General features: G+C 53.8%; 5 protein-coding genes across 6 annotated transcripts; 2 read left to right on the top strand and 3 right to left on the bottom strand.

Moving 5' to 3' along the window:
* Positions 1 to 27: 27 nt before the first annotated feature.
* On the bottom strand, positions 28 to 3,704 carry CAOG_04719 (cyclin A). The gene is made up of 7 exons (XM_004347416.2): positions 3,565 to 3,704; positions 2,151 to 2,573; positions 1,956 to 2,043; positions 1,161 to 1,846; positions 905 to 1,033; positions 700 to 816; positions 28 to 573 (listed from the first exon to the last, which is right to left on the bottom strand). Exons 2-7 carry the CDS (start codon positions 2,511 to 2,513, stop codon positions 214 to 216), a joined length of 1,743 nt encoding a protein of 580 aa, XP_004347466.1. The 5' UTR covers positions 2,514 to 2,573; positions 3,565 to 3,704; the 3' UTR covers positions 28 to 213.
* A 317-nt stretch (positions 3,705 to 4,021) lies between these two features.
* Positions 4,022 to 6,315, top strand: CAOG_04718 (hypothetical protein). The gene has a single exon (XM_004347415.2). It carries the CDS (start codon positions 4,134 to 4,136, stop codon positions 6,192 to 6,194), a length of 2,061 nt encoding a protein of 686 aa, XP_004347465.1. The 5' UTR covers positions 4,022 to 4,133; the 3' UTR covers positions 6,195 to 6,315.
* A 329-nt stretch (positions 6,316 to 6,644) lies between these two features.
* On the top strand, positions 6,645 to 10,521 carry CAOG_04717 (hypothetical protein). The gene is made up of 4 exons (XM_004347414.2): positions 6,645 to 7,994; positions 8,337 to 8,455; positions 8,542 to 9,528; positions 9,641 to 10,521. The coding sequence occupies exons 1-4, from the start codon at positions 6,719 to 6,721 to the stop codon at positions 10,424 to 10,426; spliced, it is 3,168 nt and encodes a 1,055-aa protein (XP_004347464.1). The 5' UTR covers positions 6,645 to 6,718; the 3' UTR covers positions 10,427 to 10,521.
* CAOG_04716 (hypothetical protein) lies at positions 10,461 to 11,193 on the bottom strand. Its single transcript, XM_004347413.2, has 3 exons — positions 11,176 to 11,193; positions 10,929 to 11,058; positions 10,461 to 10,655 (listed from the first exon to the last, which is right to left on the bottom strand). The coding sequence occupies exons 2-3, from the start codon at positions 11,048 to 11,050 to the stop codon at positions 10,583 to 10,585; spliced, it is 195 nt and encodes a 64-aa protein (XP_004347463.2). The 5' UTR covers positions 11,051 to 11,058; positions 11,176 to 11,193; the 3' UTR covers positions 10,461 to 10,582.
* A 106-nt stretch (positions 11,194 to 11,299) lies between these two features.
* Positions 11,300 to 14,076, bottom strand: CAOG_04715. Of its 2 annotated transcripts, none has more exons than XM_011272119.1 (6): positions 14,024 to 14,076; positions 12,910 to 13,201; positions 12,621 to 12,829; positions 11,691 to 12,524; positions 11,514 to 11,562; positions 11,300 to 11,413 (listed from the first exon to the last, which is right to left on the bottom strand). In XM_011272119.1, exons 2-6 carry the CDS (start codon positions 12,956 to 12,958, stop codon positions 11,379 to 11,381), a joined length of 1,176 nt encoding a protein of 391 aa, XP_011270421.1. In that variant the 5' UTR covers positions 12,959 to 13,201; positions 14,024 to 14,076; the 3' UTR covers positions 11,300 to 11,378. The 2 variants fall into 2 exon arrangements, with proteins under 2 accessions (XP_011270421.1, XP_004347462.1); XM_004347412.2 differs by having other exon boundaries at positions 12,910 to 12,961.
* Positions 14,077 to 14,090: the final 14 nt, after the last annotated feature.

Genomic DNA, 14,090 nt, shown 5'->3' with positions numbered 1-14,090 from the left:
CTCTTGAGCGCAACCCAGCATAAAACTTTCAAACCATCGTGTATTCAGACAAACAGAAAGCTTCGACAAATCGCTACACTCATCAACCGAAACACAAAAAAATTAAAACAAATTCTTCCCAACAAATTCAAAAATAATTCAACCAACATGGTAAAAAAAAAAAAACTCGACATGGGTGTTTCCCTGCATTGACCCTCAATACCTGAATCCTTTTTAGTGGAAGGGGTTTGCCCGCTGGAAAATCGCCCGCATTACAGCAGCAGGGGTTCGGCGTTCTCGACGGCGGTTTTCTTCTTCGCGGATCTGGCCTTCGCGCTGTGCCACCACCGCGAGAGCAAACATCACCTGCTCCGGAAGCTGCTCTGGGGGCTCAAGCAGCGCGACTCGGTGGAAGCTGGCCTCAGAGTACTTGACATGCACTGCAGCCAGGCGGTTGCGTTCGTCGCGGTCGTTGCCCGACCCGATCGGCTGCCTCGGAATGCGATGCGTGTTGCGGAACATGACAAACACATCGGCGGCGCACTTGCACACGTCCTCGATGCTGTATCCAGTCCAGTAGGCCATGTGTGCAGTCTGTTTTCGCACAGTTCAAGGAAAGGGATTGCTTTGTGAGACTTTTTGATGTTGGTTTTTTGCGATTCGCGTTGCCAGCAAAGTCGAGCCCCCCCCCCCTTCGATCGAACATTGGTGGAAACTCACCCAGCTGCGTGGCGAACCCGTCAAGGTGTAATGGGCAACCAAAGTCACTGCCGCAGCGATGACCGATGGCAGGTACACAAGGTGGGCGTCGTCGAGCAACGTCAGCTCGCCGAGGTACTGCAAGAGGCAAAATCATGCAAGGCGTTGAGTTGGCGCAATATTCTCCAAACGAGAAAAAAAATAGTGCGACGAAGCTCGGGCTTACATAGCAGAGGCTAGTCATGGCCGCGTCGGCTCCAACAACCTTGAGTGCACGGTTGATGAACTCGAGCAGGGTGGGCTGGGAAACATAAAAGCGGAGGGTCTTCAAGACGGCTTGCTCCATACGAATAATCTGGCACAGAAAAATCAGCGAGCAACCCGAATTTAGATATGGGCGGATCCGTTGGGGCGCAAAAAAGGAGGAAAGAGTGTGTGCAAAATAAACAAACGAGAAACCAAACCCGCAACAAACACGTTACCTGCTCAACCTCATACGTCCGGTCGGCGATTTCGAAAAAGTCGTGCACATTCGGAGGGAAGATTTCTTCAAACTTGGCAGCCACGAACATGCATGCAATGCCAAGCAGTTGCAGCTTGCTTCGCGCAATGGCCAGCTCCGACAAGAAGCGATCAATGTAGCCAATGGCCAAGTACAGCGTCTCGGGCTTGAGTCTGTACTCGAGAGCGACATCAACGAGCCAGTCCACGAGGACGGCGCGCATGTTGCCATTGATGTCGTTTTGGCGCTGCATGTATGACGGGGCGGGCCGAACGGCGATTTCGCGCTCGCGCAAGTGAAGCATGACTTCGGGCATGTACTCGCCAAAATCGCGGTTCTGAGCGCGATCCTCTTCATCGACGTCGAATACCTCCTCCTCATCGGCGACAAGATCAAACGCCTCAGCTTGTTCCTCCTCCTGTGCGTGGCTGGCTGGCGCTTCGACTTCCGCCGCCGCTGCTGGGTGCACAATGACGGACTTGTCAAGCTCCGAGGGCACTGGCGAGGAGCTTGGTGACGACAGATCGATCTCTGATGATCGAAGGTCATTGTAAGACCGCTTCGTGTGGCTCATGGGCGCGGGCTGTGCATCCAAGTCGAGCGGAGCCAATTGCTGGTTGCCAAAGGTCGCGCGGGGCAACCCGTCGCGCGTGACCGACATGGGAACTGGGAACAGACAAAGTGATAAGGTGGGATGAGTCACAGATTTCCGGATCACACACACGCCACACACACACACAAACGTAAAACCCATGTCCGCAGTGTTTTGTCTCACTTGGGGAGTTGGACGTGTTTGCCTGACGCATCCGAACTTCGGCCTCGCTCTTGCTCAGCACTGCCTGGTCCCAGGGCGACACCACAACCTGAGATGAAAAAGAAAGCAACGTGTCGTTTGTTTGTCAGCCATGTTCTTGACGTGAGCAAAAACAAAAACAAAAAATGGGTCAAGCATGTCGATTTGGTCCCGTACTGTGTCTGGACGCGCTTCCTGTCGACTAACATCAACCTGCTCGGTCAACGCAGGTCGCTTGGCAATCGGTTGGACGACGTTCGCATCGTGTTGCTGAACGACAGGCCTCAGCACTTGATGGATTGGTTGCTGAGCGGCCGACTGCGGTTGTGCTCGGGAATGGGCACCAAACCCGGTGTTGTTGCGGTTGATGGGCTGGAGGGCGTTGCCGTCAGCCATGGCCGCGGTGAACGATGTCGTTTCCGCGTGCATCATGGACTTGGCGTTGGCGCGAGCTGCGTGAGTGCTCGTGCCCACCGGGCGAGCGCCGAGGTTTTCATCGGCCAGCAAATGGGGGTTCCCTGGTTCGTAGCCAAAAGACATGTTTCGCTGATATTGTACTTGAAAGGGGTGGCGTTACAGGTTGCGAATCGGACAAAACTCCTGTTTCAGAATGTTCGCAAGGCAATACAACTACCAATGAGCGAAAGTACAGTTTTCGTTTCATGCATGTTCACGACAACAAGCGCCGAGTGGATGAAGATACAAATTTCAAAGGGAAACGCCAATCCAGCATCAAAATCAAAAATCAAAAGAATAAATTCGCGGGTTGGAATGTTGAAAGTCGAAACGCGGACAAGTCTGAAATCCAAAATCCAAAAAAATCGGCAGCTTTCAAAGCGAAACTTTAGCTCTCATCATTCTGTTCCCTCCTCGCCCTGTTCGCTCGCTTGCTCTCATTCAACGCCCCCTCCATCATCGCGCAATCCCCTCAACTCTCACTCGATTTGCAAGAGGATTCCTTCCCGATGATTCTGGCACGAGTTTGGCTGAACATCCATCCGATCGACTAAAAGCGGCAAGGCGCGAAAGTCAACGACGAATTTGAATTTTGAGATTTTTTTGGCGCCCAAAATGTTTCAATGAAAACAGTAAAATAAAATAAAAAATCGAAAAAATCGAAAAAATCAAAGGCATTCATTCGCGACTGCAGTGCGCCGGACAGAGCAACAGGGAGCGTCCGCTGCTGCGTTGATGGAGGTGTCAGTTGCTATTCAACCAAATCCTGGTCGGAGGAGTGACGATGGCGCGTGGCGGTGGTGGGAGAAACAAGCGCAAAGGCAATCCTCATCCCAGAATGAACAACTTGTGGATGTCGCTCTGTGCTGTTGTCTGTCGCTCTGTCGCTGTGTCTCTCTCGCGCGCGCGTTGTGTATCGTAGGGATGTAGTGTTTGACTCGTGTGTCACTCTTGCATGACGCGATTTCGAACAATGTGGTCAGAGCGACAAGCACGCGGCGCCCCAGCAAGCGCGGTGAAAGCAGAGACAAAAATCTCAATCGACACCTGGCTTAAATGATGATTCACTCCCCGCCTGCATGTACCACAAGCGAGCGACGCTGGGCGGTGTGGTGCAGTGGATCTTTGGGCTTGCCTTGATGAAGGGTAAGAGCTGGAAGGTGCGCGCGGTGAGTGCTTGTGGGGAAAAGCGAGAAGGAGTCTTCGAGAATAAAGAAAAAAAAAAAAAGCGAAAAACGTTCCAAAAAGAAAGAAAAAAAAAAAGAGAAAAGAAAAAAAACCCAAAAGACTGCGGCCGTCTTCGCTTTTCGAATGGACGTATCGTGGACTATTCCGGTCCAAAGTGAATCACTGCGCAATCCATCTTGACGTAGATTCAATGCCAAACACGATATGCGCCGAACGGCGGGCCGATGGCAAGCACAGCAGCGCAGACGCGCGAAATGACTTGGACGATGCCAAATCAAGGCAAAGGCGCTGTTTGAAAACGCGCGGTTTCCCGCCAGTTTTTGAAAAGTTGCGTTGCGACCTTGATCCTCGCTCGCTGTTGTGTTAGTCTGCCCCCGTTCTCCGACGCAGTTCTCCTTTTTGCAATTTCATCATCCATACTTGCGCCTTTTGTTTTGTCGTGTTTTATTTTGACACGTGCACGTTGGCGAAAAAGAACGATCAAGAAGAACAGGAAGAAGAACACCCACCAAACCAATGCCAGACCGCCTCTCACCCAAGCTCTCCAGCCTGTCCTCGAGCAGCACGACACCTCCCTTCTTCCCCAGCAGAGGAGCGGCGAATGGCGTGGACAAGCGGCCCATTTTGTCTCTGCAACCCGACGACGAAGAGGACGACGAACAAGACGACGACGCTCAGAACAGCGACCAAACAACAACAACAACAACACACGTCGCTCAGATTCCCTTCGACACCCCGACAACCATCTCACCGCCGCCGCCGCGTCTGCCGCTGCTGCCAGACCATGTCGTAATTCCAATCACGCATTCGACGCCGAGCTTCACGCCGTCCAGCTTTGGAGGTCCGATGGACAGTGCTCTTATGCGATCCATGTCGCAAGTCTCAGCAGCAGACCAAGCAACGTTCAACATGGCGACGATGGACACGCGCAGACTAACAACGGGTCAGTCCCAGTCAATACACAAGCAGCAGCAGCAACAGCAACCGGCGGCGGCGCGGTCCGATTTGAAGCAGGGCGGCTGGCGTGGCGAGCGCGGCGATGTGAATGACGACGGCGACCACGACGACGATGACGACCCCGAGCACCACCGCCGCGCACCTCCTCGTCATTCAGCTGCGAATGGTCAGTCAGAGCGTGGATATGACCTCCAGCAGGAGAGTGACAATGAGCAGGACAAGGACAATCCATGGAGCGGTGCGCGACCGCGGCCTCAGCGAAAGTGCTCGCGGATCAACCTGGCGTTGACTGTCGCGGGCGCAGCGCTGCTCTGTGCTGGTCTGGCACTTGGCTTGGGTGTGCTGCTCAAGTCGCCCACAGACCCGGATGGCACCATGCAACGGGTGGGCGTTGCGTCGTCCGCTCTTACTGCCTCAGCGCAGCCAACTGAGACGGGCAATCCCAGCGTCCCGCAAGACCCGACGCTGGCCATCAATGCGCTCTTCCGGCAACAGTATGCTGCTGTCAAAAAGAGCGTGCTTGTGCTAGACCGCTCGCCGGTTATTCTTGTCAATGGAGCCTATCTGACGTGCATGCAGCACGGCCAGCTCGGCGATGCGGGCGCACAACGCAAGGTGTACTGTCAAACGCCCCTGTACCATCTGCTTAAGCGTGTTGCGCATGTGCCGTTGGCCATTTACACGACATTCATTGGCGAGGTGTTTCAAGACGCCCTTTCATCCTCAGCCATCGCAGCAGCCAACACAATGCTCAGTCTGATTGCGAGGACCAACCAAGCCCTTGCTCAAAACTCTTCGGATGCCGCATTCCCAGGCTATGCCAATCTCACCGCCACACAGCAAGCGCGCCAAGCGGAGCTTTTGGCTACCTCACAGATTGTGTTGCAAGCAGCGCTGGCAAACAACCGCATCGGTCCGGACGAGCTCGAGTCGTTCGCGGCAGGCGTGTCAGCCGCCTTGTCGTTGAATGTGCACGATGCTGCCTATGAAACACTGAATGCCATTCATGCCGCGGTGCTGCAGTGCCAAACCGAGTTTGGCATCTCGCCCGCGGACTGGGCAAATGCGCGTGGAATTGTCAACGGCCCGCACATGCCCAAGCGCGACAATCTCGTCTACCAGTACCTCCGTGCCGCGTTGAGCGATTCGTCCACCGTCGAGGAGGACCACGACGACAGCGATAGCAGTGCGCCCCACAACGCGAGCACGCCGCGAGTTTTCTATGCCACCAACATGGCTACCGATGCCGCAATGATGGATTTGATTGCCACGCACGACCTGGACTTTGACCTTGGAGGCTCGTTCTTTGGAAATCCAGAGGTCATGCACCGCGACATTCTTGCCAACGCCACGGAAGAGTATCTTGCGCAGTTAGTCGCCTCAGGGGAATTGCCTTTAACAGCGTCCAAAGCCAAGCGTGATCTCTCAGCCAAGCAGCACACTCGGCGAGACAGAGTCGCGCAAGTCGAGCCACCAGCGGTTGAGGGAGACATGAAGCACCTGTCGCTCGTACAGAGGCTGCTTCTTGAGCGCCGAAAACGCGACGAGCCGGGCATGGCTGAGCGCATCAAGAATCTCTTCCGTCCACGCTCACGCGGAAGCTGTCCGTTCCATCCTTGATACGAGTGGTGGTGCCGAGTCCGTTGGAGTGCGACCGTCGACGGGTTGGTTGAAAATGGTGTGTTAGTTCAAGTTATTTGTTTTTTTGTTGCGGACTGGTGCGTTTGTTCAAACCGCGTACTCTGCAATGAATTTTTTTTTCGTTTCGATTGGTTGTGCCAGCCCGCAAGTTGATGAGCGCACTGTTTCCAAACCCCCAATGGAGCCGCCGGTCAGCACTTCATGCAACATGTTCAATGCGATCTCGAGATTGACCGCCGGAATTCCAGCATTATCTCCTCATCGACCCCCATTCTCTGCTTGATGTGCTCTCCTTTCTGCCACTTTGCCACTCCAAATCCGCCGTTCTTTTTTTTCTTATTGTAGGACATGTCGACCAGCTCGCCATTTTCAATGCAACATCCAGCGTGGCTTTTGAACATTTTTAATGCATTCATTCCAGTCCCTTTTTTCTTCTTCTTCTTCTTTTTTTTTTTTTTTAATTTCCGGTTCATCTGCTTCTGCATCTGTGCTTGTTTTCCGAAATGGGCAACGTGCAGTCGGACGAGCTCAAAGGGGACGCGGGAGGGGACGACGGTGCCCACCAGAAGCAGTCGTCGTCGTCGTCGTCCATGCTTGTCGGCGGTTCCCAAAACCAGGTGGTTGCGTCTGCGGCGGGTTCCGGTCTCGCTCCTGCAGCCCCAGGCACCGCCGCCACCCTCAGCAATAGCAGCAGCAGCAGCAATGGTAGCAGTAGCAATATCCTGACTGGCGGCAGCAGCGGCAGTAACAGGAGTAGCAACAGCCATCCCAATCACAGCAGTAGCAGCGCTAATAGCAGCGGGAATACCATCACTGCGGCGGCGGCGGCGGCGGGCATGAGCAATGGCGAGCGGCTGGCGGTGCTCACACAGGCCTTCCTCAGCAACTATGCCAGCGCTTGCAAGGCTGTTCTGCTGGCACATGTGCACGAGCAGGCGCGGAGCAAGGCCAGCGAGCTGCTCAAGGAGCGCGTGGCCAATCACCGAATGAAACCTGCTGCTGCTGCGACCCCTGCGACCCCTGCGACGGCGCTTGCATTGCCGACCACTGCCACCACCACGGCGGCGACTGAGGGCGGTGTTGCTAGTGCTGCAGAGGCGACTGGGCCTGCTGCGGATGCGGCAGCGTCGAGTGCGGCAGAGTCGGCCATTCGGAGCGATGCGAATGGTCCAATCCACGCGGTATCGGACGAAGAAGCACCAGCCAATGCAGCCAGCACTGTCACTGCAGCAAGAGCAACAACAATAACAACAGGAACAACAGGAACAACAACGACAACAACGACGACAAGGACGACGATGCAAGACAAGCCAACAACAGCACCAGCGACTGGAGTCGTGACGCGAAGAACCACGGCGGCGCTGCTCGGCGCTGCTCCTACCACTGCTGCTGCTACTGCTGCGACTCCTGCTGCGACCACTTCCACGAGTCCAATCCCGACGGGTGCCTCGACAACGCTGGTGGCGGCGCGAGTGACCAAGCACAGCACGCATGCGCTGGAGAACGATCCGCGGTACACCGAGTACCAGGTGGTGGTCGTCGAGGTCAAGCCGGTCGGATCCAAGATCTTGCAGCTGTCGCGGCGCTACCGCGAACTCCGCGCCTTCCACGACGCATGGCTCGACTCGCATGGCAATCCATCGCCGACAGTGCCAGCGTCTGCAGGGCCCACTGCCAACGCCCTGGCAGCCGATGCGATCGCAAGAAACAAGACCGATCTCCAGCGACTCGCGCGCATCTTCCCTCCCAAGAAGCTGTTTGGCAACAACCTCGATGCAGGTAACCTGCTGCTGCTTTGTTTGTGCAGATTTTGTGGTACACACTTTGTTCGATCGTGTGTGTGCTGGGGTCCGTTAGTTTGGATCCAAGCTGGTCTGTGGATCCAAGCTAATCTGTGGATCAGATGGGAGAAGGTGTTGGATGGAAGAAGGTGTTAAGGCGGGTCTTGCCACATTTTCTGACTCATAGCGATCTTTGATTGCTTGAAAGATCTGTCTCTATCTTTCTTTGTTGCGTTTGCTGGTGGATGATGTGTCACTCTGAGAAGATCCTGTCGCTGACCTTTCGTTCGCTTTGATTCATTCTTAAATCGCCGCGACCGTTTTCCTCTGCTCTCTTTAGAACTCGTACAAGCTCGATTCCAAGCCTTCCAAGAATACATTGAGATCTTGTCGTCCGAGTTGCGCAGCGGACAAAATCCGCTCTTCCGGACGTTGCTCTCGCTCGATCACACTCACAAGGTATTACACGAATCTTCTTCATGATCGCTCCTCGCTCCTGCCCTCTCCGCTCACTTTTTCGAATCGGTTCATTTTGGATGAAACAGAACGAACTGGCGTGGTCCGCGTTCAACAACGCATACTTGGCCACTGCTGCGCAGCTCGGATACACCTCGCGACCCATCACGACCGAGACGGAAGGCATCACTCATCTTTTGTACTCGATGTGCGCGGAAGGAGTGACGAGCGAGCCGGCTCGACTAGCCATTCAAACCAGCGTCAGCAAGCTTATTGGAAACGACCCGGTCATTGTACGGAAAGCCGTCGACATCTTTGCAGCGGCCTCGAATCTCGCATCCACTGCGTTGGAGCCGTTCATTGAGTTTGAGGCCAAGTTGAGCGACCTTCTTCCAAGCCTCGTCCTCGACTCGGCCATCATGCGCAAGCTCACCAGCTCGGCTGGACAAGTGGGCAAGGACAAGCTGGCACCCTCGATGGTCCGCGCCTCGGCCTACATTCTGGAGCATGTGAGCAACTTGCGCACTCAGCTCCTTGCCGCGTTGGAGGAAATCAAGCCGCCATCCTCCTCCTCGGGCTCGTCCTCTCCATCATACCATCACCACCACTATCACCATCACCACCATTACCACCACCACCACCACGGCAGCACGTCGCCCGTCCCGTCCCATCGCTATGCACTTGAGCTGCCCGATCGCCAGCAGTCCTTGTTGACGTCCGAGCTGCAGTGGGCGGTCGATTGTGTCAAGAACAGCAGTGACGGCGAAAACACGCTTCTGGTCCAGCTTGCCACCACGTTGCTCCAAGCGTTCACCGCCTTGCTTTCAATGATCACGCACGTGTCAAAGTGGTTTTCTGAGGTTGCAACCGAGTTGCTGGAGCTCAAGGTTCGCCTTGAGGCGACGCTCATCGCCACAACAACGACCTGCAAAGTTTCCGACGCGCTCTGCGAGACACTGCGAGCAGCAGTCAAGTCCGAGCTGGCCAAGTTTGACAGCTTTGTGCAAGCCAAGGCGCTGGATCTCGCAGTGATCAAGTTCACCATCTTGGACGAGCACATTGATACCACACTCAAGGTAAAGCGAGATGAGATGGATTGTGCTGTCGTTCCTTGGATGGCAGCATCTTTTTGCAACGCCCTCACTCATCTTTTGTTCTTTCTTTTCTTTCCCTTTGCCTACACAACAGATTCTGCCCAACTCGCTTCGCGGCATTTTTGCAACCGCATTCAAGTCCATCCCGGCACACATGATTGATTCGCTTCAACAATTAGTGCGCTCACTTGACCAGCACCTCTCGGCTGGCCTTTCCGGATTGTCGGACGATGAGTTGGGGATTGCTGCGCGCACAAGAAGCGGCACCCTGTCGTCGGGGTCGCCTGCGCCTCGCTCGCCCGGAGAATCCCCCGCAAACGAAGCATCCCACCCCTCTACGCTGCGGGGCTCGAAAGAGCTCGAGTCCTCCATCACCACGAGCGTCAGCTCTGCCAATTCAACTCTCACAGCCACGCAGTCCATGTACAACGACCAGTCCAGTGGCAGCGGCCCTTCCACTCCGGCGTCGACTGCGGCGCCAAGCTCTGCTGCGCCGGCCCTGCGGCGTACGGTTCGATCAGCCTTCCGCAGTGCCAGCTCTCACGCAGGCCATCACATGGCCACGGCGATCGCGAAAATGGGGAAATCTTGCGTTGGATTGTGCATGGAATTGCTCATCAAGGAAACACTGTCCAAGCCCGTCAAGTCCGCCCTTTCTGGCCTTGAGTTGCTTGATGAGAGCATACCACAGCCGATTCTTGACGCCGGATTTGATCCTGCCGTCCTGATCGAGAGCACCATCGAAGCGACTGCCTCCACAGCTCTCCAGCTGCTGCTAGTGTCTGTGGTAGAGGCCGCCATTCTCTCATCAGTCGTCGCAAAGCAGCAGCAGTGGGCACAGCAAGCCGCCCTCGCTCCGATTTTTGCGCCTTCCAGTTGAAAAGCGCTGGTTTGCGCTGGTTTGCCTGTTGCGGTGGTTTTAATTGTCTCGCTTTATTTTGTTGTTTTGTTTTTAATGTATTTGACGTTTTCGGTTTATTCAACATGTAGTGGGATGTGGAGCAACCTTCAACAATGACACGTTTGAGCAGCTTCGCTATGCCATATTTGGAGCCGGGTGCTGCCGGGTTCCGATGATATAGAAAGCGTGGATTACGCCAGGAATCCATCTACGCAAGTAGTGACGCGCGAGTTGCGTACAAGGCAAAGTGAGTGAGGAGCGGGCAACAAGAACAGAACGGTCAAAAACCGTGTGGTTTTTGTTTTTAGCAAGCGACAATGTCGTTGTCCCAGCCAACATGTTGATGCAACATGTGGATAAACACGAACGCGATAGAAACATGTCCGCTCAAAAGAACGTGCACGCGAGATGGGCGAAGGAGGGGGACATTTGCGTCAGGAAGACGCAAAACAACCAACGAAAATCAACGCTGAAACCTTACCCAAGCAACGTCAGAAGGATGTTCAGCAGAAAGATTTGGCCGCAGCCAGCCACGATCAAGACACCCACTGGAGGTAGGAAGAACGAGATCAAGAAGAGGAGGAAAGTGCCACAGCAGCCCATTGTGAATTCTGTGGTTTTGAACAGCGGAAACGAGATTTTTGGTGAGAAATCAACGCTTGGCGACCTGCTGCTTGCTTCTCTATCATGCACACGGTCCTAAAGTGTCATGCGCTTCGTTCAGTTACATTCAACAAAAAAAGAGGAATGAGTCAATATAGAGTCTGGAGCGGCGTCGTTTTTATAGGAGCGCAGATGCCCGTGCAAATACTCAACCCAAATCGAGAAAATCAGCCGAGAAAAGTAAGAAAAAGTGGTCAAAAGTGTATTGAAAATGACAAAGAAAAAAAAAAGGAAAAGAAAAAAAAGGCGTGGTTTGAGAACAACGCGATCAATATGCGCTGTTTGATGTTTGCTTGATTTCAACTGTTGAAGAGGAAGGAAAAGGGGGAAAAAACAACAAAAACACAAAAATTGAGAAAACTACGCAAAACACAAAAATATGCGCAGAGGCTGAATAACTTACGCTTGCCATTGTTGTAGTTGTCCTCCGAGTTGACCAACAACTTGGACTTCTGTACAAGGGAAGTGGAAGAAAAAAAAGAAGGAAAAAAAAAACAGACACACATGTTGTTGAGCAACCCAAATCAATTTGTCGCGGTCCATGTGCACAACAGCATCCCCGCTCTTTGTCGACACATACCTCTTCGTCTTGCTCGTCGAGGTGAGCAAAGCATGAGGGGAAGCAGGAGAAGAGGTTGCGCCAGAAGTTCATGAATGGCAGCGGGTAGACTTCGTTGTACATGAAGGTGCCGCTGACGAGGAAGAAGAAGCCAATCAACTGGAGCCAGAGGAAGTCTTCCCAGCCAACAATGAGCGAGAAGACCCAGACGACGACGGTGCGGCAGCTGTCAATGGTCGAGCGGTGGGTGGCCGACAGGAACTTGGTGATGGAGACACCGCAAAAGTTGAAGAAGGCAATGGAGAAAATGTAGCCGGGAACGGCGGCGTCCATGACCCAGCTTTCTTCGAGGTACTTGAAGGCGTCGCGGGTGTCCTCGATGGGCTTGCCGGAAATGTTAATGTACTGGAGAGCGGGAAGGATGCAGGAGACAATCACGAGGCCGAAAATGCCCTCGCTGCCGACGACAGCGATCGGTGGAACAGAGTACTTGCCGATAAACTTTTCCTCGACAATGAACTGGGTGGCAACGACGACCTGAGCGGCAATGACGAGCACAATGCCGAGAACCATGTTGGACGAGCTCTCGTTGTTGTCATCGCCAAAGACGACACTGGCGACGCCGACGATGGTGATGCCGGTGACGACGAGATAGAGACCAATGTAGTGGTGGATGCGCAGGCGACGACGCAAAAACAGCACTGAGAACAGCGCAGTGAACAGGACGCTGGCTCCGCGAAGCATCTGGTACACGGAGGCTGCCGTGAAGAGCAGGCCAATGTTCATCAATGTAGTGGCGGTGATATCGCAGAGGGCGGGGTACAAGAAGATGTGCCAGGGGTTGGTGAGCTTGGGCTGGTCGAGCGAGAGCGAGAGAGAAGCCAAAACAAAACAAAAGTTATTCAACAACCTCGCACAGCGCCTTTTGAAGCAGTATCAATGAGCACGTACCTCAACCTCGCCTTCCTTCAAGAGACCAAGACGCTCACGGCGGCGATACAGATACTTTGAGATGAAAAAGACGCCCAAGCAGAGGGTTTCGCCGATGAACATGTACCACGTCTGGACACCAGGGTGGTTGAACGAGTCTTCCTCGCACGAGGTGTGCGTGCCGTTGCTGGTGCACTTGGTGATGGTCGTATTGTTTTGCAACTTGGCCACTGCGCACAGCAACAACGATGAATTGAGCGAAACGATCGGCCAAAAAGTGTGCTTTGTGCAAAGTAGATTTGTGGCTTACTGATAATGTTGACTGAGCCAGTGACGACCATGCTCAGCGCAAGGATCATACCCTAGAACAACAAGCAAACCAAGTGTCATACGCAGTTGGAATAGTGTGAGTGAGTGCTGATGGCTGTAGCATGCATTGCGAGTACAGAGTATGAAGTGGCTTTCGGTTCAAAGCTCTTCATCTTCCTTCCCTTCTTCTAAACTCCTGCTCGACTGAGACTGCGCTTCCACTCCAATGGCGCGCGAATTACAAAGCCAGAGCTGCAAACGACATTGCACTCAACTGCCAGACCCCCCAGCTTCTACTCCTGGCGAGTGAGAGTGACAATGAACACACGGGGGTCCACATGACCGCCGAACCGCTCTTCCAACCATTTTGAACCGCGTCCCGTCTCACTCTCACTCACTCTCTCTCTCTCTCGCTCCATTCTCCACGTTGGACTTCTTGCACTCTCTTCGTGCTATTCTTGCTCTCGCTGTCTCGCTGTCTCACTCACTGTCGCTCTGACAGTCGGAAACCGTTGCATTGAATTTCCATACTATTTTTTATTCTATTGTTCTCTCTCTCTTTCACTCATTCACTCACTCACTCTGACTCTGACTCTCATTCAAAGTGCGTCGCTGCTTTTGTTTTGTGTTTGTGTTGTCTTTCGCTGCACAGCCAACAAAAAGCTGCTCCAATATCGCCCTTCTGTTAAGAGCTGCAGAGAGTTGCGTGGCTTCGTCCGAATCCCAAAACCAGACAAAAACTCCCTTCTTTCCATAGTCACGGTCTTGCTTTTGCACTCTTGCACTCCAGCACTCCTCCAGCACTGCGCGCTCTCTCTTTCGCATGGTGACACTCTTGTATGCATGACAAGCAAGCAAGCAGCAGCACTGCCGCTGCGAAAACTCAAACCGCTCACGCTCGCTCGCTCGTGGCTTCGGAGTTTGTTTGGTTTCCTCCATTTCAGCCAGTTTCGTGGGCCAAAAGTCAGTGTCAGTGTCAGGTCGGCTCCACACTGCATGACTCGAGACACCGATGTTGATTGTGCGGAAATGAGGAGGGGGGAAGACGAAGGCCCCCCTCTCCATCGAAGCGTGCTGCGAGCCGTGTTCGTCCTCTTCTTCTTCTTCATCCTTACCCAGTACGCCGACTTCATGACTGCTGATTTTGCGATTCAGTGAATAAAAGACGACTGCCTGAATGAA

The sequence above is a fragment of the Capsaspora owczarzaki genome (genome assembly GCF_000151315.2).
Source record: "Capsaspora owczarzaki ATCC 30864 unplaced genomic scaffold supercont2.7, whole genome shotgun sequence".
NCBI lineage: Eukaryota > Filasterea > Ministeriida > Capsasporidae > Capsaspora > Capsaspora owczarzaki.
The sequence above is the reverse complement of the archived record's forward strand: the minus strand, read 5'-3'. Positions and strand labels throughout refer to the sequence as shown.

Coding starts and splice junctions, on each gene's coding strand:
- CAOG_04715 (XM_004347412.2), bottom strand. Junction 12,830..12,909: donor TGGCTCAGTCAACATTATCA/GTAAGCCACAAA, acceptor TGCTGTGCGCAG/TGGCCAAGTTGCAAAACAAT. Junction 12,525..12,620: donor TGAAGGAAGGCGAGGTTGAG/GTACGTGCTCAT, acceptor TCGCTCGACCAG/CCCAAGCTCACCAACCCCTG.
- CAOG_04717 (XM_004347414.2), top strand. CDS start 6,719: ATGGGCAACGTGCAGTCGGACGAGCTCAAAGGGGACGCGGGAGGGGAC. Junction 8,456..8,541: donor CGCTCGATCACACTCACAAG/GTATTACACGAA, acceptor TGGATGAAACAG/AACGAACTGGCGTGGTCCGC. Junction 9,529..9,640: donor ACATTGATACCACACTCAAG/GTAAAGCGAGAT, acceptor CCTACACAACAG/ATTCTGCCCAACTCGCTTCG.
- CAOG_04719 (XM_004347416.2), bottom strand. CDS start 2,513: ATGTCTTTTGGCTACGAACCAGGGAACCCCCATTTGCTGGCCGATGAA. Junction 1,034..1,160: donor GGACGTATGAGGTTGAGCAG/GTAACGTGTTTG, acceptor TTTCTGTGCCAG/ATTATTCGTATGGAGCAAGC. Junction 574..699: donor CGGGTTCGCCACGCAGCTGG/GTGAGTTTCCAC, acceptor GTGCGAAAACAG/ACTGCACACATGGCCTACTG.
- CAOG_04716 (XM_004347413.2), bottom strand. CDS start 11,050: ATGGGCTGCTGTGGCACTTTCCTCCTCTTCTTGATCTCGTTCTTCCTA. Junction 10,656..10,928: donor ATCCTTCTGACGTTGCTTGG/GTAAGGTTTCAG, acceptor CTACTTGCGTAG/ATGGATTCCTGGCGTAATCC.
- CAOG_04718 (XM_004347415.2), top strand. CDS start 4,134: ATGCCAGACCGCCTCTCACCCAAGCTCTCCAGCCTGTCCTCGAGCAGC.